This window comes from Ranitomeya imitator, chromosome 7 (genome assembly GCF_032444005.1).
Source record: "Ranitomeya imitator isolate aRanImi1 chromosome 7, aRanImi1.pri, whole genome shotgun sequence".
Lineage (NCBI taxonomy): Eukaryota > Metazoa > Chordata > Amphibia > Anura > Dendrobatidae > Ranitomeya > Ranitomeya imitator.
Genome location: NC_091288.1, coordinates 39,331,813 through 39,357,874, shown reverse-complemented (window position 1 = coordinate 39,357,874; position 26,062 = coordinate 39,331,813). Strand labels below are relative to the sequence as shown.

The following is a 26,062-nucleotide window of genomic DNA, read 5'->3' as shown; positions in this document are numbered from 1 at the left end:
CCCAGCCATGTAGTATATTGCCCAGTCACGTAGTATATTGCCCAGCCACGTAGTATATTGCTCAGTCACGTAGTATATTGCCCAGCGACGTAGTATATTGCCCAGTCACGTAGTATATTGCTCAGCCACGTAGTATATTGCCCAGTGACGTAGTATACAGCACAGAGACACATAGTATATTGCCCAGTGACGTAGTATATTGCCCAGTGACGTAGTATACAGCACAGAACCACGTAGCATATTGCACAGCCCCATGTAGTATATTGGCCAGCTATGTAGTAGATTGCTCAGCCACGTAGTATATTGCGCAGTGACGTAGTATATTGCCCAGTGACGTAGTATACAGCACAGAGCCACATAGTATATTGCACAGCCCATGTAGTATATTGGCCAGCTATGTAGTATATTGCCCAGCCACGTATGACACAGGTTAAAAAAATAAACATATACTCACCTTCCGCAGGCGCTTTGTAGCACTGTCGCCTGTGTGGGGTGCAGGCGGCATCTTCCGGTCCCAGGGTGTGCTGACGTCGCGGTCACGTGACCGTGACGTCACGGCAGGTCCTTGTCGTGCAGGACCTGTCATGATGTCGCGGTCACATGACCGTGTAGCGGTCACATGACCGTGACGTCACGGCAGGTCCTTTCCGCGCAGGCGCACAGGACTTGTGATGACGTCGCGGTCACATGACCGTGACGTCATGGCAGGTCCTTCTGCCAGACCATCCGTGCGACCGGAACGTGCCGGTTGCATCGCGAGGAGCGGGAAAGGCGGCGTAGGTGAGTATCTAATCATTTTTTTTTTTTTATTATTATTTTTAACATTCAATGTTTTTACTATTGATGCTGCATAGGCTGCGTCAATAGTAAAAAAAACTTAGTCACACAGGGTTAATAGCAGCGGTAACGGACTGCATTACACCGTGACATAACGCGGTCCGTTTCCACTGCCATTAACCCTGTGTGAGGGCAGACTGGAGGGGTGTATGCGGGCGCCATTTTCTTCCGGACTGTGCGCGTCGCTGATTGGTCGCGGCAGCCATGACAGGCAGCTGCCGAGACCAATCAGTGTACGAATAACCGTTACAGAAGGACAGACAGACAGACGGAAGTACCCCTTAGACCAGAGCTGGGCAAGATGCGGCCCGCAGGCCGCATCCGGCCCGCCTGACGTTTTTAAACGGCCCGCGGCACTGGCACTGCTCGGCCAGCCGCCAGAGACAGTGAGGCTGCTGCGCGTCGCTACGCCAGGTTCCCCTACCCTTCAGGCACTCCAGCGCCTGCGCACCCTGCATTGAAACACGGACAGGCGCTGACCGCCGCTGGCACTTCCGCATCAGGGACACAGGCTGCTGCGCCGGCCGCCGGTGTTTTGTGCGGCTGTGTACTGCAACTTGTGGGGTCGGTCGGTGCCGGTGCTCCATACCGCGGCCGCGGGGACCAGGTAATGGAGCTGCCTGCCTGCCTGTATGCATGATAGGGGGAGGGAGCAGCGGCCAGCCCTGGAGGGGGATGCGGATGGGGGCAGCACAAACCGGACCATGGGCTGTGTGGGGCACAATTATCAGGAGTCAGGACAGTATGATGGGGACATAAGTGACAAATCAGGACAGTATGGGCCCCATACTGTCCTGATTTGTCACTTGTGCCCCCATCCATACTGTCCTGATTTATCACTTGTGCCCCCATACTGTCCTGATTTGTCACCATGGGGCACAAGTGACAAATAAGGACAGTATGGGGGCACAAGTGACAAATCAGGACAGTATGGGCCCCATACTGTCCTGATTTGTCACTTGTGCCCCCATACTGTCCTGATTTGTCACTATGGGGGCACAAGTGACAAATCAGGACAGTATTGGCTCCATACTGTCCTGATTTGTCACTTGTGACCCCATACTGTCCTGATTTGTCACTATGGGGGCACAAGTGACAAATAAGGACAGTATGGGGGCACAAATGAAATCTGGACATTATGGGGGCACAAATGAAATCTGGACATTTTGGGGGCAGAAATGAAATGTAAATGTCTGCATTGTTTAACATACTGTTTGTTTATGGAAAGATAGCATATGTATACTACAGTATTGGGTAAAAATGAGTTAATTATATTAGTCCGGCCCTCTGAAACCATCCAAATTTCTCATGCGGCCCCGTGGCAAAATTAATTGCCCACTCCTGCCTTAGACAATTATATAGTAGATAAGAGTCAAAATTGGAACAGCATCCAGTATTACCACAATTGTCATGCAGCGCTTTCCAAACCAATGTTCAAATGGCTTCCAATAATAAGAGTAAAAAAGGAAAACAGCACAAAAAAAAAATGAAAAAAATGGGCTTTAATGCCTGAATGGCGTGGCAACGTTTCGGATATGGTATCCTTTCTCAAGCGATTAGGCCACGTCCATCGGACCGGGGTGATTGACATACGAAAAAGGAGTGATTACTAAGGTATTTTCTAAGCAGAGGTGGGGAATCGGGGGATATGAAAGGTACTGCTGTAAAGCAGAGCTCAGGCCCTATTGAACCATAATTTTATCTCATATCGAAAAAACGGGGTAACAGGTTCCCTTTAATTTCTACATTGTACTTTTATATCTTTTAGAAGTCCTGACTTGGGAACCTGATGATGTGATGACTTAATTGCTATGATCATACATTGTAATGTTTCCACATGCTCCCTCTTCATAACCACTTTGGAGCCATGGTCACTATTCACTATGGTATCTACGAATTAAACGTCTGGGAGAAAAGTTGTCTCCGATCTCAGATTTTGCCTCAGGAGCCTGACTGTCCGTCACAGCTGTGCTTCTTTGAATGTTTGACATATCGTATTAATGGGAGTTAAAGGAAATTTGTCACCAATTTTTTGCCACCTAATCTGAAAGCAGTATTGTCAGACACCCAGATTCCGGCGATGTATCACTATCTGGGCTTTTTGATGTAAGTTTATTAAAATCACTGTTTTATCATTAGGAGATTATCACTAGAGGACTGGTAAACCCACTGCCATGTAGCCCTCTATATCCATGACCACCAGTGATTGGCAGTTTTCTGCCTTTGCACAGTGTACACAAAAACCTGCCAATCAGTGGTGTGGGCGGGGTTATACAGAGCTCAGCATTTAGAGAACTGTTAGATCTGTACCAGCTAAAACAGGAATTGTAACAAAACCGCAAAAAGCAGCCCAGTAAGTGACATATTGCTGGAATCAGGATCTCTGTCTCTATATTATGCTGCTCTCAGATGGGATAGCAAAAACCTGGTGAAAGATTCCCTTTAAGGCTAATTTAACAGCCTTGATAGAAATATTATCATCTAACAGGCATTTTTTGCCTGTTTTTTAGACTGGTTTCACACATCTGACATTCACAGTATAAGTATGGACCATGGTGTCTGAATGAGTCACGGATATCTCGACCCAAACTCTACAGCCTGATGGAGGCCTATGTGACTGTTGAGTACTGGTTGGGAAATCCACAGCCGGACCGGACATCGCAGTCCATATCCGGACCATGAAAGTCAGATGTGTGAATCCAGCCGTCTATTCGGTGTAGGGTCTCTCTTAGAAAGCTCTTTTCTAAGCCTCCTATTTGCTATAATTCCTATATACAGAGTGAAGTCGGTGCATGTTTTATATACTCATTTTTATTTCACTTCCCGTCTCCATTTCATTCATTCATATTAATAATTGTTTTCTCCTTATTGTGTTTCATGTTTGTAAATAATAATTACTGTATATTTTTCTGGGGAAAAAAAAAAAAATTACAAAAAGCCGATCCGGAACAGCCAGGCGCGTGCAAAACAAATTAGTGTTTAACTTTGTGGCGTAACATAAATGCTTCATTTTAGAGAACAAAAAGGAGCCCGGCTCATTGGGAATTGTAGTCAGCAGAAGAAACGCATGCAGGTGTTCAGAAAGTGCGAGATAAATGAGTCACTCATCATCTGAACAATGCACAAGATGAATTGCTAGACAGTGGCCATTTTTCTTCACTTTCTGCAAAACAAATTGCTTTATGCATTGACAATTAAGCCTAAAAGCAAAATGTAGCAAGAAGCATTTGAGGCAGATTTATTAGCACAGAACATCCGACACAATAAGTTAGCGGTGGTATTTATTTCATTCTCAGACATGGTGCACGTCACTCTCAGTACCGCTGCATTCTGTCACCAATAAATCACCATTATATACAGCACGTTCTATTTTTAAGTCGAGTATTTTTTAGACGTTTGTTGCTTTTGTTGATTCATATATTTAATGGAATCGCTGGAAATATGTAAATATTGCTCAAGCGACAGAACATTAAATGTTTATGAAATAAAAATTAAAATGACTGTTATTCTTTACGTTATCGGTGGGATATTTTTATGTTTATTTGTGTCTCCGTTATTGAAGTATTTTCCTAGATTCCTGTTGGTAAATACAGTGATTGGAGCATCAAAAGAGCCACTTGACTACATGGGTTGCATGCTGGCATTTTTGATTAACTGCTCCGTCATTTTATTTCTTCTGTATAGCCTTCCTTCAAAAATCATGTTGGTTAAGTGGTCAATATACCGTAAGTATATTTGGAATTTGTGATTTTCCCCTGATGAGCACGAGGTTGGAGTACCATGAACACATACAACCACTAAAATCACCTACTGGCATAAAGCCATAAAAATGGAAAACATTAGTTCCTAAACATTAAAGTAAAAAATGTACAATTTGTAGTAAATGGATAAAACATGCCGACCTGTGCTGCGATGGCATTAGGTCCGTATTTTTCATTTTAAATAGGACCATCCCGATTGGGCACACCTTGTCATGGTTGTGATTAAAATAGTGATAACTAAATATCCTATGTTATTTCCATGTATTAGTTACCATAGTGTGTTTGCTCATTTTGTTTTTGTCCCAGATCTTAGATATGTATGACGTAAATAAAGATAAAAAATTGTGCCCAGAGCTGGTGGTAGTTTACCTGAGTCTTGCGTACTCCTCACTAATTCTGTAAGTCTTATTAAGCCACATAATTTGATCCGTGTAATAATTGTCTTTTTCTAGTGTTACGTATTGTAAAGGATACTGACCAATTTTCATTAGGAGAAAAGGTCCACGACATGGCTGCTGCTGCAGGACTCATTACCAATGAAATATTATGTGCAAATAGTGATAAAATGTATGTAAGGTGGCAAACGTATTGGGGCCCCATGCTGTTTTATTGTGGAGCCTCGCGGTTACCCCAGCTGTGTGTATTATCGCTTCTTGGTGGCATTACGTTTTGGATTATTCCTGTCCTGAGACATCATTGTTTATCTTCCCTGTCCTCTGACATCATTGTGTGTACCGTCCCTCTCCTGTGACATCATTGTGTCTACCATCCCTATCATGTGACATCATTGTGTTTGCCGTCTGTGTCCTGTGACATAACTGTGTTTACTGTCCCTGTCCTGTGACATCATTTTTTACCATCCCTGTCCTTTGACATCATTGTGTTTACCGTTCTTGTCCTGTGACATCATTGTGTTTGCCATCCCTGTCCTGTGACATCATTGTGTTTACCTTCTCTGTCCTGTGACATCATTGTGTTTACCGTCACTGTCCTGTGACATCATTGTGTTTACTGTCCCTGTCCTTTGACATCATTGTGTTTACTGTCCCTGTCCTGTGACATCATTGTGTTTACGTCCCTGTCCTGTGACATCATTGTGTTTACGTCCATGTCCTGTAACATCATTGTGTTTACTGTCCCTGTCCTTTGACATCATTGTGTTTACTGTCCCTGTCCTGTGACATCATTGTGTTTACTGTCCCTGTCCTGTGACATCATTGTGTTTACGTCCATGTCCTGTAACATCATTGTGTTTACTGTCCCTGTCCTGTGACATCATTGTGTTTACGTCCATGTCCTGTAACATCATTGTGTTTACTGTCCCTGTCCTGTGACATCATTGTGTTTACGTCCATGTCCTGTAACATCATTGTGTTTACTGTCCCTGTCCTGTAACATCATTGTGTTTACTGTCCCTGTCCTGTGACATCATTGTGTTTACTGTCCCTGTCCTTTGACATCATTGTGTTTATCGTTCTTGTCCTGTGACATCATTGTGTTTGCCATCCCTGTCCTGTGACATCATTGTGTTTACGTCCATGTCCTGTAACATCATTGTGTTTACTGTCCCTGTCCTGTAACATCATTGTGTTTACTGTCCCTGTCCTGTGACATCATTGTGTTTACCCTCCCTGTCCTGTGACATCATTGTGTTTACCCTCCCTGTCCTGTGACATCATTGTGTTTACCCTCCCTGTCCTGTGACATCATTGTGTTTACCTTCTCTGTCCTGTGACATTATTGTGTTTACCCTCCCTGTCCTGTGACATTATTGTGTTTACCGTCCCTGTCCTGTGACATCATTGTGTTTACGTCCATGTCCTGTAACATCATTGTGTTTACTGTCCCTGTCCTGTAACATCATTGTGTTTACTGTCCCTGTCCTGTGACATCATTGTGTTTGCCATCCCTGTCCTGTGACATCATTGTGTTTACGTCCATGTCCTGTGACATCATTGTGTTTACTGTCCCTGTCCTTTGACATCATTGTGTTTGCCATCCCTGTCCTGTGACATCATTGTGTTTACGTCCATGTCCTGTGACATCATTGTGTTTACTGTCCCTGTCCTTTGACACCATTGTGTTTACCGTTCTTGTCCTGTGACATAATTGTGTTTGCCATCCCTGTCCTGTGACATCATTGTGTTTACGTCCATGTCCTGTGACATCATTGTGTTTACCGTCCCTGTCCTGTGACATCATTGTGTTTACCGTCCCTGTCCTGATATCATTGTGTGTGTTGACCTTGTACTATGACATCACTGTGTGCAATATTCCTGTACTGTGACTTAACTGTGGCTGAGTCCTTTGTATTGCGCGACCATCATATACTTTTCTGAAGATGCTGCTGCGATATTTTGTAATAGGGCATCTTAATTACTTATTACACCTCTGTCTCATTAAGTTCTTACACACTTTAGATGGAAAACTGAATGGGGCATATTTATCAGTACATCTAATTTTTACACCGTTGAAGCTTAGTCTTCACAGTTTTAAAATTGACAATTTTTTTTCCCAAGTGTTTTGTGCTGTTTCATAAATCTGCTTAGTTTTAAGATAGTTTTAGTTGAGCACAACAGTCTCAATGAAAAGCCTGCCATACAAGTTCACTAAGAAGCGCACTCAAATGAATTAATTTGGCGCATATTCTTAGTGGCATGCGCCACGTCCAGAAATGTTATAACAGTCAGGGACTGGAGTAACACTAAAAAAAAGCACTTTTGTGTCTTTGGAAATGCGGTCGTAGCCCCATGGCATCACAGCTAAATATCAAAAGTTGTGTAAGATTTGTTGCGTGAAAAAAATAGGCAACTTTTTGAAGGGTTTTACACTGGTATTCTCATGTAAAAGCTTTTTTTATGCCCCCTATGTTTACATCATCTATTACTTTGCTTAATTTGTACCATAAATGTGCACTATGCACTTTTTCCGATTAAAATATGCTCCTTTTTAACAAGCCAATGCCGCTTGTCGGAACAAGTCATTGAAAGTGTCTAAAACACATAAAATAAATACGAGTAATCCGCTTGAGGTCTTGTGCCGACGACCGTATTTTCTGTCCAAGTGCCATTAACCAAAACATTGGATCGCCCTCGGACCAATGTTATTCTATGGTGATACGTCCAAATTTTTCTTTGAACTGAGCCAGTCCGAGAAAAAAATTGCAGCATGCCCGAGTTGGATCCAGTTATTGGATCACACTCAATCAACTCAATGAATGCGTTGAAACCGTCAAACTGTGCTCGGATGACATCTGAGCGCAGTCCGATTTTCACGGACTGACACAATGGAGAAGATGGAGAAATAATTTTTTCCATCTTCTCCTCATCCGAGAAAATGGGATCACACTTTGATCAGACTGGTATTGGCATAATCGGACTGATTCTCTCAGAAGAGAGAAAATACGGTGGTGTGACTGTAGCCTAAGAACAAGCTCACTGACAGATTCTGAGTTATCTATTTCTGCAACCAGGAATGCGCAGGGAAATAAAAAGCCTGTAAGAGCCAATTGGTGTAAAAAAAAAAAATTATTAATGAAACTCAAATTCAAAAATTAATTTTAGCTCAAAATAATAGTTAAAAATTAAAAGGCTCATGATTTATCAAATATAACCGAGTATCATTAAATCTATCGGAACCAGCATTTTTCTAAAACAGAATGTGTTAGAACTAGGATTTTCCCACTTGAATATAAAATACGACTTCACAAACCATTCCCTAGCAGCGCTCGCTCGCTCGCTGTGTACAAGTTTGCGGCTCCAGAGCAGCACTCGGCAGTAAAACCAGCTTAATTAGAATGGAATACTCTGCTGCTTCCGAGAGGAGTAGTTATGGCGCACGCTCCTCGGTGCTTTCTCACAGCGAAATAAAAATGTAACTCACAAGCAGTCTTTCTACTTTTTGTTAATTAAAAAGATAATAATACTGCCGCCGAAAAAAAATGAGCTTTTCCTTTCTTCCATAAACCTTTTGGCTGTTAATATCCCTGAACCTTCTCGGAGTTTTAGATTTTCTTTGACGAATTAAAGGTGCATAAAGGCAGGAAAATTGCTTACTTTTCTAACTGCAAATCCTCTACACTGCTAAGCATTCTGGGTTTTAGTAATCTCTGCCTCATTATATTTAAATGTGTTTTTTTGATTTGTTTTTGCAGAAATTCCAAAAAAGAACTCAATGATATACGGTTCGAGTTTACTCCTGGCAGGGGTAAGTCATATTTTAAACATTTCATTTATTTTCTGCATGATGATAGTTGATGCATATTAATATTAAATATAAATATTATTATTTTAACATCACGGAGGTGAGAACCCATCTACGATCATGAAGGTAGTAGAAGGAAGTGGCGACAATGTGGTATAGGAGGATATTGAAAATGGCTGATTCCGCTTCCAGAGATCCAGATTTAGTAGGGAGCCAAAAGCAACACTTTAAAAAAAAAAAGTATGCAGAATCTCCTCGAAAATGAAGAAAACTGTCCCTATAGTGCCACCGTCTAAGCTAAAGCGTTTGTCTACTAGGACAACCCCTTCTGGTTCTAAATGAAAAATAAATAAGCCTATACTCACCTCCTGTGCTGGTGCCGTTCCGGCGGTGTTGGCACTCGCAGTCCCAGGCTATGATGTGGTGGAAGTCACGTGATGCCTAATGCCCAATCAGAGTGGGCGCCACTGACTCCGCCTTCTGGAATTGAGCAGGAAAAGGAAGTCCGGGCTGCAGCTGCTCTCTGCCTTCTTCATGTTCAATTGTCCGAAGGTGGACACAATGACGCCAGCACTGATTGGACGCCAGGCACCACGTGTCGTACAACTACATGAGAGCCCCAGGACCCAGAGTTCCGACACCGCTGGGATGGCGCCGGCATGGGCGGGGGGGTATAAGGATTTTTATTTTTTCGGGGCCAAAGATAGTGGAGAACTCCTTTAAGTTCAAGCCTATTGCCTCTAGATATTTGCACCAGGAAATGTTCCCATTGTATACCCCAAACTTCTCCGTAAGGCGCCATCAACCCTGTGAATGCCAAAACGTCAACGTTTTGATAAACTGTTTTCACTTTCCTTATTCACTATATAGTATAAGTATATTTTGTTTTGTTTTTTTGGTGGGGTGGGGGAGTCAAAGGGTGATACATGTAACTGTGTGCCATTCAGCAATATATGTCAGGGGAATCTTAAAGGGGTTGGTCACTATATAAATTTATTTCTTCCTCGCACCGGGTCTTTCAGTGCAGTGTCCACAAGGCTTTAGAACACTGTTATCCTGCAGACTAACCTCATATCTGCAGGTTTGTAGCATTTGGGACATGACAGGTTCCCTTTAACCGCTTCTAGAGATATGTTGTATAGTGAGTCTGTTTGATGTAAGTAGAAATCTTCACTTGTTTCTTCAAGGTTATGTCAGTACAAGCTGGCGTTTTGTTATTAAAGATTTTTACTCGCCTATAAATTATCGCTCTCCTTCACCATTGTGCACTGATTGGCCTCAGAATTGAAGTGCTAAAATGAAACATCAGTCACAGCGATTAATCTAAGACGTGTCCTTCAATTTCTTGGGATTTATTTAAAAAGATTATAGTAAAAGAAAGTTAATAGATTTGGCACATGGTCACAAACAAGATCACGCCGAGGGAACTTCTGGCCTGCAAACTTTGACAATAATTGAATTGCTTGTCGTAACCAATAGCCCTTGCTAATACAGTATTCCAATATATACCTTAATCAATTGGTAACACGAGTTACGTTTTAAAGTGCTGATCCGGCAAGTAGTGCCATGTAGGCAGAAGTTCACTGTACATGTGTCAATATTTGCCAGATCAACACTATAACACAGCAGAGCAGCATGTCTTCTGTGAGATTGCAGAGGAAAGCGCTGGGTCGGTTGATACATGATGAATGAAAAGCTGTAATTAGTTAATAAGGGTAGATCATGTTGTCAGGTTCCCTTTAAAATCTATGGAGGTGGGAGGAGGCAGGAGCAGGAAGTAGCAAAAAGACACATCATGCAGCGGCTTCTAGCAAGGATTTTATCTCACTTCAGTGCTGTATTCACAGCTACTCTGCTCATTACTGCTCTACAATGTCCTTTATGTTATGTCCCCACGTTGCCTTTTTGCTGCATGCAAAATCTGCTCAAAGAAGCTGCTACAAAAAGTAGGTTTTGCTAATTTTTTTGCTGCATTTTTGTTGTCTCTTGTGCATGCTGATAAAGTTTAGTGCCCCCCAAAAAATCATGATGCAACTTCCTAAAGGTTTTTGCACCAAAAACACAGCAAAACCTGGTACCTGCATTTTTGCTGCATTTTTTGCACTTACTCATTGCTTTATATGGGTGAAGAAACACTGACAAAACGCTCAGTGACATGCTGCATTTTTCAAAAACACAGCAATTTTCTAAATCAGTCAGGAAAATAAAACTAATATGTATGGTTGAGATTTCTGAAATCTTATGGCCTTTGCTGGTGCTGTCAAACGCATCTTAAAATTTGCATTAAAAATGCAACCAAATGCAACATATGAATATAGCCTTATGCTGTTGCTGGTTTCGAGCATGAGTTACACAAAGACAGGAGAGCAGAAATCCCTCATGTATGTGTCTACTTTAGGAAATATCATAGCAGCTAGTCTCTACTCACTAGCTCAAAAACAACTGAAAATTAGAGATAGAGAGAAAAAAAACGCAGGATAGTTCAAGACATATATATATATATATATATATATAAAAAAACGTATGATAAAGCATGTACACACATGTGTCAACTTATTCTGAAATATTGGGTATGTTTTAACATACCGTAGTTGTCTAGGATTATTTAAAAGGCTATGATTTTTTTTTCCAGAAACCGTTCCACTACCCTCCATGGACGGTGTCTGATACTGCAGCTTAGCCTCATTAACATGAATGTTGGAGAGATATTCAGGAAGAGTGAAACTATCGGACCTTTTTTTTTTCTAATCCTTGACATGCCTTTTACATTTACATTGTTTAATGGGCTCAATATATTCCTTTTAAGCTGTACATTCTGCAAAGGAAAGATTTAAAATAACCCCTTTCCCTGTCTCCTGGGTGTGGACATTTAATGCTTTTGTTCTCAGCCAAGAGGAAACAATGAATGGGATAATGTCACTGTGTTTTATGTGGAAAGTAAGTTATACAGCTCTAAGTGGTCATAACCATGGATACCCAAGGTGCTGCAGTGCCCCGCACATGGGGTAGGCAGCATACAGTTGTGGTCAAAAGTTTACATACCCCGGCATAATTTTCTGGCCTTTGTTCAGAGAATATGAATGATAACAGCAAAACTTTTTCTCCACTCATGGTTAGTGGTTGGGTGAAGCCATTTATTATCAAACTACTGTGTTTTGTCTTTTTAAATCATATTCACAACCCAAAACATCCAAATTACCCTGATCAAAAGTTTACATACCCCATTTTTTAATACCGTGTATTGCCCCTTCTAACATCAATGACAGCTTGAAGTCTTTTGTGGTAGTTGTGGTTGAGGTTCTTTATTTTCTCAGACGGTAAAGCTGCCGCTACACTGTTGCCTATTCCCTGTGCCAGTCATTGCACTTGTTTCCCATCCAATACAGAGTTCAATATAAACATATCACTCTCGCCAACAAAGCGCTCCATGGTTCAGCACCCGCTACATCTCTTCCCTCGTCTTAATGTACCTTCACACATAACGATATCGTTAACGAAATCGTTGCAACATCACGCTTTTTGTGACGTAGCAATGATCCCACTAACGATGTCGTTATGTGTGACAACGACCAACGATCAGGCCCCTGCTGGGAGATCATTGGTCGCTGGGGAATGATCAGGACCTTTTTTTGGTCGCTGATCACCCGCTGTCATCGCTGGATCGGCGTGTGTGACGCCGATCCAGCGATGTGTAACCAGGGTAACATAGTAACATAGTAACATAGTAACATAGTTAGTAAGGCCGAAAAAAGACATTTGTCCATCCAGTTCAGCCTATATTCCATCATAATAAATCCCCAGATCTACGTCCTTCTACAGAACCTAATAATTGTATGATACAATATTGTTCTGCTCCAGGAAGACATCCAGGCCTCTCTTGAACCCCTCGACTGAGTTCGCCATCACCACCTCCTCAGGCAAGCAATTCCAGATTCTCACTGCCCTAACAGTAAAGAATCCTCTTCTATGTTGGTGGAAGCAGGGCCGCGCTTAGTAATCCGATATTTACCCTGGTTACCATTGTAAAAGTAAAGAAAAAAAAACAGTACATACTCGCATTCTGATGTCTGTCACGTCCCCCGGCGTCCACAGGGTTAAAACTTCTTTCGGCAGGAGCACTGCTAATGCACGCGCTCCGGCCGAGAGCTTCCCTGCACTGACTGTCAGCGCCGGCAGTAAAGCAGAGCACAGCGGTGACGTCACCCCTGTGCTCTGCTTTAAGGCCGGCGCTGACACTGTCAGTGCGGGAAGCTGACGGCGGGGGAGGTGACAGACATCGCAATGTGAATATGTAGTGTTTTTTTTTTTTTACTTTTACAATGGTAACCACGGTAAATATCGGGTTACTAAGCGCGGCCCTGCACTTAGTAACCCGATATTTACCCTGGTTACCCAGGGACTTCGGCATCGTTGAAGACAGTTTCAACGATGCCGAAGTCTTTCCCCTGATCGTTGGTCGCTGGAGAAAGCTCGTCTGTGTGACAGCTCCCCAGCGACCACACAACAACTTACCAACGATCACGGCCAGGTCGAATCGCTGGTCGTGATCGTTGGTAATTCGTTTAGTGTAACGGTACCTTTAGTCTACCACCCTACCCATGCCCTCCATTATGCTAATGACTTACAACTAAAATCCTCAATAATCTGAACCTCCCATTCCCGTCTCCAAGACTTCTCGCCAATTCTCTGGGATGCACTACCCAGGATAATTTGATTACTTCCTAATACCCACAGCTTTAAGTGTGGCCTAAAAACTAATTTCTGTAGACTGGCCTATCGCCTCACCTCATTTATCTAACTATACCCATTTGGGCCGTACAAAATTTACTAACAGCATATGTTCACTAACTTTCAATTTTAGAGGAACTTTTGCTGATCAATGTTTTAGGTGCCAAAATAATCCCCAAGTATATTATTCTACGGAACGCAGAACACTGTCTGAGCCGTGCCATACTCCAAGCATTCTGAATATTATAGAAAGTATCCGTTTGAATTCCTAGATTTTCCTCTCTCTGTCCGTAAAATGACATTTCATTATTAAGAGTATTAAATCTGTCATACAGTGTCCAGAGAGATGTTTTCCCACAGGTGGGTTCAGTTAATTTTTAATTTTGTGCCTGTGTAGATTCATCCTTGTTTGTAGGTTTTGCTTTGTTTCCCCAGCCTAGGCTCCTTCAGGGCACCTTGAACATTGTATCATGTACATCACATTGGAGGATGTCCATGAAAAGAAATCCATGATGTTATAGTTCTGATTTGTGTTGGGTATGCAAACTGTATTTGTTGGTAGTATGTGGGTTCAAGTCTTGACAAGTCTTGCTTTTTTTAGTGTTACAGGGCAGATGTGCCCTCCTCTGAGGGTGATGAGAGGACACTTCTGGCAAGAAAATTTCTTAAATTAAGGGACTGTTTGTAGGAGAGAAGTGGTAGATCTAGGAATATTGCTTTCAGTCTGTGGACTATGGGTTGAAGATCAGCACCATTCTTCTTTAGAACGCTCATGTAGAGGTTGTATGTGACCATAAGAGGTACCCTGTTGTTATGTTCCCTCTGTAGTCCAGGAGGCTGCTTCTTGGGATCCTTGTCTGTCTCTGTGGATCTGTTCATCTATTACCAGTGGATGGTATCCTTGTTGTAGCATTGTATTCCTCAATGATAATAGAAAAAGATGATCCAGCTTCCAAAGACAAAGATTTATTGATTAAAAGATTCCATCATGGGTGTAGACAAAGCTATGTGTTTCGCACATCCATTGCATTCTTTAACAAAGCTGAGCAAATGTAAGTGCATAGTGCTATGTAATGTGATAACTGCAATATAGTAAGAGGATAAAAGCTTTAACGGGAGGGCGTCTTTAATAGTATTGGTCTTCATAAGGGCCAAAGGTACTTTTTGCCCTCTTAGGATTTAGGGCTCTAGTGCGATAGCAACCCCATGCACCAGTATAATTATAGTCTTTATGAGAATAACCCTTTAAGGCTGGCCCTTAATTAATGTAAACCTGAAGATAAATATTGTAAAGCCTCATTTTGTGCATAGTTTGCGTGTATGAACATTTCTCACCACTGCAGGAGTCAGCGGAGTCTGTACAGTTAATGTAAGATAGAAATGAAAAATGTAAGCAGCTGTCTGGCAAACCATTTCAATTTGTGGGAAATATTTTCTGAAGCTTTTTTAGTATCACAGGAAACAGATTTTGTCCCTGAGCTCCTGTGTGTGCGTCCTCCGGGGAACAGTATGTCACACAACAGTACCGATTTTGGAAACAAATTGTCCATTTTCTATAATATTCAGAATGCTTGGAGTATGGCACGGCCCAGTGTTCTGCGTTCCGTAGAATAAAATACTTGGGGATTATTTTGGCACCTAAAACATTGATCAGCAAAAGCTCCTCTAAAATTGAAAATTAGTGCGCATATGCTGTTAGTAAAGATGGATGCACACCTAACATTGTAATTGTTATAACCTGCCGACAATCTAATGCCTAAACTGAGGTTGGGAAATTGCTGCCAGCTAGCGAACTGGTGTCAGCGAAAGAAAAATTACCTTGACTCCTTATCTTGTTCCTTTCGATTGCAAAACTATGAGGTAAAACCTAAGATAAGAAACAAAATGAGCAAATACCCTGTAATAATTAAATACGGTAAATGGTGATCGTCCTTGTAAATATCATGGGGTTGTTAGTTATCATTGTTCTGGTCAAAAACAAAAAACACATCCCGCCATAACAAAGTGTACCCCAATCGGGATGTTACCTAACTGTTGTAGTTCACCTCACAATGTGTCAGCGGACATTAGAAAAGATAAGGGCAGAGTAGGACCTGGGTTCCAACTCTCCTGACCTTGGAAAACTATATAGACAAAATGGATAGCCTAAAATAGGGGGCCACACCCCTGTATGTATAAAGTACAAAAAATTAAACCAAAACCTAAAAAACTGAGCCGGAGCATGTGTTACCATAATGAGGGAATACTTTATGAGGTATCCTATCTAGACATCGTTTTTCAAACCTAGATACTTCACTAGACCCTACTGGTACAACTTCTTTTGGTCAAAGCTGTCATATATGCTTATATGGCATTAGATTATAAGGTGAGGTAGGAGTCCAGAGCCCCATTTCTTTACCAAACGGTTACTAATCCATTGCAAGCCGCATGCTATCACTTTCCAGCTCTGCCATTGGTCCCTGGACTCCAAACATGATCCGTAACCATATCAATGAGGTGTCAACACCACAAAGGTGGCGGCTGCAGACAGTCATTGCCACATCAACACACCATCACTGGTACCCGGTGAATGGAAACTGGTAGAGAATCCAGGTAGCAGTGGCATAGGAGCGGAAGGGAATTACAACTTTATTTCCTTATGAATTTATACATTTCCCCCAGATAAATACAGCCATGGCCAAAAGTATTGGCACCCTTGAAATTGTTTTAGAAAATGAAGTATTTCTCATGGAAAATTTATTGCAATTTCACATGTTTTGTTAGACACATTTTTATTTCCTTTTTTTGTGTATTGCAACAACACAAAAACAGAGAAAAAAAAGGCAAATTTGACATCAATTTAAACAAAACCCCCAAAATGGTCCTGACAAAATTGTTGCCACTTTCCAAAATTGTGGGTAAACAACTTTGTTTCAAGCATGTGATGCTTGTTCAAACTCACCAGTAGCAAGTGTCGGCAATAAGAAAATCACACCTGAAACCAGATTAAAAGGGTTAGAAGTTGACTCAATCTTTGCATTGTATGTCTATAATGTGCCACACTAAGTATGGAGAACAGAGAGAGGAGAAGAGAACTGTCTGAGGACTTTAAAACCAAAATTGTTGATCAATATCAACAATCTCAAGGTTATAAGTCCATCACCGGGGATCTTGATGTTCCTTTGTCCAGTTTGTCCAATAGGAGGCAGCACAGCATACATTTTTTATCTTCGCTTCGCCTCATGTTCTAACCACAATTTTCTTAAATCTTTTCTTGCAAGTTCTTATAGATGAAGCTTTAGCTGAACTCCTGTCAGCAGTGTTGGACTGGGGTGGAGATGGTCCACCAGTTCTATTGACACTGATGGCCCACTGTGTAGCTGCATGCAAATATTGCCTTGCCTTCCTTCACGAATTTGCGCTTGATTCTATATAATTATAATCTAGGGAGTTTGTAGAATGAATCACTCAATCAATCAATGATGAGATGTTGTCTCTGTCTGAAGACAGTGAATCAAAAGTATTGGTACAACTACTCATATTGGGGGAAAAGGAGACTTATTCCTGCACAAGGGCCTACCGGTGAATTCACCTGTTCTCCAGTGGGCCAGTCTGAGCCTGCATGTCCTGTTTGAGAAAGGTTTACAAATACATGATCCTCTGACTTTTAGTCTGGAAACTGGCAACTTCTCCTAATGTGTTTTCTTTAAATAACAGCCAGACTTGAGCAAGTCACATAGGCAGCCATAAGTAGTTTCTGCTTCTAATGATATATATCGATACTTACTGTAAAGCCTAATCAATTTATTATATTATATGCTTGCACAAGAGAGCGAGCTATCAGTCCAATAATACCAGGGTAGATGATAGGAGACCACCTGCACCAGAATGCCCGACGTTACGATACAAGACACTAAGAAATGTCTATTCATTGTACCCCCCCACCGAAATTAAAATATATTATTTTAGAAGGAAGAAACTCGGCGAACGTGTATGTATTCTGATCATTTATTCCGGCATTTGCAGCTCTCCAGAAAACCTGTTTCTGCCTGTTCCCCCATACACCACTGAATATATTACATTCTCAGGTCTGTGTTTTCCTAAGCAAAAGCGTATTTGTATCAGGTTTATACAAATATATGGGAAATCTCAGGTTATAAGTATTGCTGTAACTTAGAGATGGATGCAAATTTGGTATTTTTTAAACATTATACAAAAATCAATTTATTGGCGGAGGAGGGTGGTTAGGAACCAGGCACAGATTATGGCTTTAATCAGTCTGTTGTGCGACAAATGAATTCAAAAATGGCCCCTCGTTAGTCTTAGTTCACATGGATGGATATTGTCATGGCAACCAGATAACGGGACAAATCATAGGTGTCTGAATAAATGGTGTCTCGTGTTATAAAATGTCAGCGGTGATTTATATGGAAATAGTCATCTTCGAATACTGCGTAACCAACAGCTCTTTTTTTAGACTGAGCAATACAAGAAAGTTCATTTAAAGGGGGTTAAAACTACTAATAGTGCTACATGGAGCAGAGGAAAAGCAGGTGAAATCTACATAGGTTGATGGTCATACTACTTGTATTATGAAGAACATGCAAATTGCCTCTTCAGAGAGGAAAAGAACTTGAACTCTAGCGCCACCTATTGGAAATAGAAGTCATAAAAGTCAATATCGACCCGTTAACGAGCCTTGCCACATGGCGTAGGATGAGAAGCCAAATTATGAACAAGAAGTTATAATTTGCCTATGGGGGTTTCTTTACTGTGTAGTGTCCTGGGTTATCTGCCGTCAATTCTCGACAACACCTTCCCTCTGCTCTTGAGTGATAAGTCTAGTGGTTTCGTGGATGGATGCCCAGGACATTTAATACTATTGGAATACAAAGTAGATGCTCCAACTACTATAGGAATTGAAAATACTTTAAGACATCCTTTATGTAGGTCGTCCTTTAACTTCTTGATCTTCCTTGTTCCTGAAAAGAATGCCAGAACTTGTGAAGACTGACATTTCTACTCATGAAAGTTTTGATAAGAAAGAGAGGGGGCACCACAGATTCCAAGGGATCCAACCAGGTCTATATAATATGAACCATTTCAAAAAAGAAGAGAAAGAAATAGACCAAAAATCGGGGATCACCGGAGGCACGGATCAAGTAAAAAAAAGGCAAATTTTATTCAAAAGTGTATAAACGGACACAGAAAACCACATAGAGCACACATTAAAAACATTTAAAACATTGGTCATCCATGTGACCTATACATGGTACACTTAGGCCCAAAATAGAGCCATCCCCCTGTATGAACCAACTCCCCAGTATCAATAGATGACAAATATAAAGAAAATCCTAACTATTACCGAGTGTGATGTCTATGTGAACAGCACCTTATTTTATCATACAAAAAATATATTGAAAAAGAGAGCTAAATGGCAAGTACACAAATAGTCATATAGCTACCACATTCAGCATATGTCACAATGACTTGTAAGGAGATCCACAATGCCTAGATGCACCATGTTATAGTGAAGGCAGTATCCATGGTGCAAACACATAAAAAAAAAAAAAAAAAAAAAAGAGTCATCTAGACATGAACCCCAATTGCCATAGAAATGAATAAAGATACATATGGAGGTGCAGATAACCAGCCCAGCTGAGGGCACAATCAGGTTCAAAGACTAATAAATCTATTAGCAGAGTAAGTACGAGACTCAATGTGCCAAAGCTGCAGAGACTCCCATGCTGAAGAGGCATGCACACAGTTACCAAAGCCTCTGGGGCTAGATGACCAAAGCTCAATCACGGCATGTAAAATAGAGCCAAGGGCTGCTGGACACACTCAGGACCACCTGGGGAGTGGAGACAGGGGGTACGCTGACCCGACGCGTGTCGCCACACTCAGTGGCTTCGTCAGGGGTAACTCCTGTCAGTGTACTGCGTCCTAATATACTAGTTAATCACTTAGGAAATAGCTGCAGCTGTGCTGCTTACCAGAGAAGCATGTAGTCAGGAAACATGGAGGTGCCTCCCCCAGCGTCCAGGGAGAGCTGCCAGCACCTGCGCACACAGGCTTATCTCCTGTGTATTGTCTGGTCACACCAGGTTGTCAAGGGTGCCTGGCAACACCCCGCCCACCCCACATCATCGGATCTCCAACACAGTTGCAATGGGAGCACAGACGCTTGGGCTGGTATATCCCTGCGCCCCCTGGTGGAGTATTGCAAATACTTATGAATGTTTCAGTTCTAAATGCACAAAAACATAGCAAAAGGACAGTGGTGCGCATAACTATGAGGTGGCCTGTGATACCACACAAGATTGTATCCCCACAGAGTAAATTGAGCTCGCTGCATACATGAGCTCCATCCATTACATGTTATTGCACCCAAGCAGCAAGAATTCTGTGCCTGTAGTGTATCACCATACTTTGTATACAGGGTGCCGACAGACACCTTTAACCCCATGCGTGCCACCGCGCAGGGGAGCAGAAAAGTGGCACAAAAATGTACATAGCAAATGCCACATTTAGATCAAGATGCCAGAGGGGCCCAGCAACATTCCCCCCATACCACATCATCAGGTCTCAGGCAGAGTTGTCATGAGCGCATGGACACTTGAGCTGATGTGCGTCTTCGTGCCCCATGTTGGTGCACTACAGGCTCTTATGAGCATTGGATTGCAAGTGCCCAGAACCACCGTAAGCCTACAGATATACAAATACCAGTGAGGCAACATATAGTCTCGTATAGGATAACGATATCTCATTAGATAAGCCTCGGCACATTCAAAGTAAGTTATCATAGCTGCGTGCAGGGGCTTCACCTGTCACATTCCATTGCACCTAGGCAGCAGTTATGTAGCTGCATAGATGCATAGATGCCACACCTGTAGTATTTAGGACATACCCAGACATCCAACCCCACGCGTGTCATCGTGCAGGGGGGCAAACAGGTGTAAAAAATGTGCATTGCCAGTGCCCCATACATTGCCACATCGGGTAGAACCATAACTTTGTTAGAATGGAGCACGTAGTATAAAGCATGCTCTTCCAGTGCCCCAATCAGGACTATTACAAGACTTAAAGACTCCATACCTTATGTGCAATATCATATCATAGACACTCAAGTCATGCTATAACTCAGCCAGCATTGGCCCTATATGGGATTGCTGGGATTCCCCAGTTACACTTTGTCCAACCCCAAAAGTCTTAATCAGGGTGCAAATGTGGGCTCCCATCACGCTCCAGGCAAAATTGCCCGGGGCACGTGGAAACCTATGCTCACTGTATGTCAACACCAAATACGTCATTACAAACCAGTAATGGTAGACTTAAAATGGCTGGAAAGCATGACAAAAATAAATATTTACATGTAAAATTGCTGGTTTAATAAAGCAACCTAAAGCCTCTTTCAAGGGCAGAATAATATTATATATATATACATATTCCATGTAAACTCAAAGTGGGCCACAGATGGAATGTGGCACTACTACAAAAAGACAAAATCACTGCAGAAGCACCAATTATCAAAAGATATTTGGACATGCAGGTCAAGGGCATACGGTCTGGTGTTGTTGACAAAGACATCACATATAGAACCAGCAGGAGTGATACTAGTACGAAAGGTGCTTATATTAAATTAGAGTCCTAGTAGTGCTGTTCACATAGAGATCCAGATTCTACCTAGGCTACTGCAAGTTATTGCTAAACAGAAGACCTAGTTCAAAATATAAAAGTGATGAATGATGATATCCCAACATAGGGGAACACGAATTATGGGCCTGGAGTTGGTCCAATCAGACATCAGAGGGGGAGACATCACGTTGGAATTGCTAAGACGCGAGTCCAAATGGATCTTCAATTTGAACTGTAAAGCTCCGTTTGGCCTTAATGAGGACCTTTTATTTACAGGGTTCTATAAGCAATCCTGAAAGACTCGTTCATGCCCACTATTGGTGCGTTGCTTTGTTGCCTCTTTATGTCTAGGAACGCTTTATATGTTTCTGGTTTTGTTATCATCATTCATCACTTTTATATTTTGAACTAGGTCTTCTGTTTAGCAATAACTTGCAGTAGCCTAGGTAGAATTTGGATCTCTATGTGAACAGCACTACTAGGACTCTAATTTAATATAAGCACCTTTCGTACTAGTATCACTCCTGCTGGTTCTATATGTGATGTCTTTGTCAACAACACCAGACCGTATGCCCTTGACCTGCATGTCCAAATATCTTTTGATAATTGGTGCTTCTGCAGTGATTTTGTCTTTTTGTAGTAGTGCCACATTCCATCTGTGGCCCACTTTGAGTTTACATGGAATATGTATATATATATAATATTATTCTGCCCTTGAAAGAGGCTTTAGGTTGCTTTATTAAACCAGCAATTTTACATGTAAATATTTATTTTTGTCATGCTTTCCAGCCATTTTAAGTCTACCATTACTGGTTTGTAATGACGTATTTGGTGTTGACATACAGTGAGCATAGGTTTCCACGTGCCCCGGGCAATTTTGCCTGGAGCGTGATGGGAGCCCACATTTGCACCCTGATTAAGACTTTTGGGGTTGGACAAAGTGTAACTGGGGAATCCCAGCAATCCCATATAGGGCCAATGCTGGCTGAGTTATAGCATGACTTGAGTGTCTATGATATGATATTGCACATAAGGTATGGAGTCTTTAAGTCTTGTAATAGTCCTGATTGGGGCACTGGAAGAGCATGCTTTATACTACGTGCTCCATTCTAACAAAGTTATGGTTCTACCCGATGTGGCAATGTATGGGGCACTGGCAATGCACATTTTTTACACCTGTTTGCCCCCCTGCACGATGACACGCGTGGGGTTGGATGTCTGGGTATGTCCTAAATACTACAGGTGTGGCATCTATGCATCTATGCAGCTACATAACTGCTGCCTAGGTGCAATGGAATGTGACAGGTGAAGCCCCTGCACGCAGCTATGATAACTTACTTTGAATGTGCCGAGGCTTATCTAATGAGATATCGTTATCCTATACGAGACTATATGTTGCCTCACTGGTATTTGTATATCTGTAGGCTTACGGTGGTTCTGGGCACTTGCAATCCAATGCTCATAAGAGCCTGTAGTGCACCAACATGGGGCACGAAGACGCACATCAGCTCAAGTGTCCATGCGCTCATGACAACTCTGCCTGAGACCTGATGATGTGGTATGGGGGGAATGTTGCTGGGCCCCTCTGGCATCTTGATCTAAATGTGGCATTTGCTATGTACATTTTTGTGCCACTTTTCTGCTCCCCTGCGCGGTGGCACGCATGGGGTTAAAGGTGTCTGTCGGCACCCTGTATACAAAGTATGGTGATACACTACAGGCACAGAATTCTTGCTGCTTGGGTGCAATAACATGTAATGGATGGAGCTCATGTATGCAGCGAGCTCAATTTACTCTGTGGGGATACAATCTTGTGTGGTATCACAGGCCACCTCATAGTTATGCGCACCACTGTCCTTTTGCTATGTTTTTGTGCATTTAGAACTGAAACATTCATAAGTATTTGCAATACTCCACCAGGGGGCGCAGGGATATACCAGCCCAAGCGTCTGTGCTCCCATTGCAACTGTGTTGGAGATCCGATGATGTGGGGTGGGCGGGGTGTTGCCAGGCACCCTTGACAACCTGGTGTGACGAGACAATACACAGGAGATAAGCCTGTGTGCGCAGGTGCTGGCAGCTCTCCCTGGACGCTGGGGGAGGCACCTCCATGTTTCCTGACTACATGCTTCTCTGGTAAGCAGCACAGCTGCAGCTATTTCCTAAGTGATTAACTAGTATATTAGGACGCAGTACACTGACAGGAGTTACCCCTGACGAAGCCACTGAGTGTGGCGACACGCGTCGGGTCAGCGTACCCCCTGTCTCCACTCCCCAGGTGGTCCTGAGTGTGTCCAGCAGCCCTTGGCTCTATTTTACATGCCGTGATTGAGCTTTGGTCATCTAGCCCCAGAGGCTTTGGTAACTGTGTGCATGCCTCTTCAGCATGGGAGTCTCTGCAGCTTTGGCACATTGAGTCTCGTACTTACTCTGCTAATAGATTTATTAGTCTTTGAACCTGATTGTGCCCTCAGCTGGGCTGGTTATCTGCACCTCCATATGTATCTTTATTCATTTCTATGGCAATTGGGGTTCATGTCTAGATGACTCTTTTTTTTTTTTTTTTTTTTTTATGTGTTTGCACCATGGATACTGCCTTCACTATAACATGGTGCATCTAGGCATTGTGGATCTCCTTACAAGTCATTGTGACATATGCTGAATGTGGTAGCTATATGACTATTTGTGTACTTGCCATTTAGCTCTCTTTTTCAATATATTTTTTGTATGATAAAATAAGGTGCTGTTCACATAGACATCACACTCGGTAATAGTTAGGATTTTCTTTATATTTGTCATCTATTGATACTGAGGAGTTGGTTCATACAGGGGGATGGCTCTATTTTGGGCCTAAGTGTACCATGTATAGGTCACATGGATGACCAATGTTTTAAATGTTTTTAATGTGTGCTCTATGTGGTTTTCTGTGTCCGTTTATACACTTTTGAATAAAATTTGCCTTTTTTTTACTTGATCCGTGCCTCCGGTGATCCCCGATTTTTGGTCTATTTCTTTCTCTTCTTTTTTGAAATTCTACTCATGAAAGTATGTACAAATCTCCGGCAGTCCCCTGAAAGCTCTGAAAAACATACTAAACCTTTTTTAATTTTAAAAATGTATTCTAATTTTAAGCACGTAGTCTAAAGTGACCTCTTGCACCTTTGCCTACTGAGAGAACAGGTGTCCGGTGACCCCTCCCATTATCCTTACACTTTAATCGAGTGTTTGCTATGTTTGAGTGCAACTCTATACATTGAGTTATATGAAACTCAAGGAAAATGGTGGTCAGTGTCATGCTGCAGCAATGCAGGTGTGTGCAGACTCCGCGAAGGAGAGTGAGTGACAGAAAAAGAGGTCACACTATCCACACCGCAGCCCAGTGCAAGCTGCACTGCGCCACCAGGTGGCGACAGAGAGTGGTCAAAGCAAGCCAAGTCCGTAACAGTCTGTAAGCGTATAGTTTAAAGGGGAAAAACAGAACTCGTGGTCAAAATACAAGCCGAGGGTCCGAACCAGCCAGGAGCAATGGTACCAGAGACGTGAGACAGAGATCAGAGTCAGAGTAAGCCAAAAGGTCAAAAAGCCAGACAGACGTGTGGTAACAAAAACGAGAAGCAGGAGACAAAGTCAGAGTTTTAGCCGAGTCACAAACGGAGGGGATACACACCAGAGTCAAACTAGGTTGGGTACAGGAGACAGATACAGGTAAGGGAGGTCAGCGGCAAAAGGAACACAGGTGTTTCACAGGTAGCAGTCCCAGCAAGCCCAAAACTATCACTGACACAAGCTGCCAGCAAGAGAACCAAGAAATAGCCACTCCCAAATCAAAGAGAGGCAGGAATAGTTAACCCCACCCTGACCAGGCTGGAGCAGGAGAAACATGGAAAAATCCGACCCGGATCATGACAGTCAGGAATTGATTGATGAAGGTCAACTAACCAGATATCCAGATAGATGAGAGTCACGGGGTTGGACCCAAATTTGCAAGGCATTCATGACATATATGAATATGTCAGAAATACCTAAAATAGGCACCTTTCTGCCAGATTGGTGGAAATGGCGTTATGGTGTGGTGAGCACTTTTTTTTTGGCACATACAGTACCTGGGTTCTCTGATAACTGTGGATGGACATTAGGGCTTACCTAAGCAAGTTCTGTTGGGTATCTTATGATAGAAGGGCAATGCACCATGGGTCATGGTAGATTGATTCCAAGAGCATGGCACTTCTCCGATCTTCATAGCTCCCCAGACCTTGCCCATATATTGCAAATATCATGAAAAATACCATAGTACAAAAAGATAATAAATACATAATTGGAGGCACGGATCACATGACGTAAAATATACATATATGCATACCACTCGTAAGTAATCCTCATAAAGTGCAGATTTATAGGCAGACTATAAAGCCTGAGTAAAGGGCATAAGTAATATACAAGGGAGGATATAAATACCAATTTATCAGTGATCCGTGACTCCCCAAGACTCCAGCTTCTTCCAGAGGCGTGTCAAGGTGAGGGGCAGCCATGCTTATTTATGAGCGGCAATCTAAGACTCGTCGGTAACAACGGCACATGGCGTGTAGTCCCGCTTCCTCTAGGACACACTTCCTTCCGACGCTCAATGACACGCAAGCACACGGCTATCCGTGTCAGTGTTAGAGCGTCATAGGGAGCGACGGAGGACAGGACAACAACGCATGCGTACCCACCAAGCGGCCACACAAGAAAATGTAAAGCAATATACTGCGTGCATAGAAACCGTAGAGGTGATGCACATTGAACAAATATCACCATATTATCCCCAATATCAAAGATTACTAAGGTGAAAATTGCATAGGTGAACCTATTAAATGTACCAAATAAAATTATTCTATAAATAAGTGTCCTTGGGTGAATAAAGTGCCCACTAGTAC

The 26,062-nt window shown here is 42.4% G+C and overlaps 1 protein-coding gene across 1 annotated transcript in view; it reads left to right on the top strand.

Annotated features, from left to right (window-relative positions):
* The window catches only part of STK39 (serine/threonine kinase 39), a 339,349-nt gene that overhangs the window by 238,780 nt on the left and 74,507 nt on the right, over positions 1-26,062 (top strand). Inside the window, exon 15 of the mRNA XM_069733077.1 lies at positions 8,752-8,804. Coding sequence (XP_069589178.1) covers positions 8,752-8,804 — 53 coding nt within the window. The remainder of the gene's footprint in view (positions 1-8,751; positions 8,805-26,062) is intronic.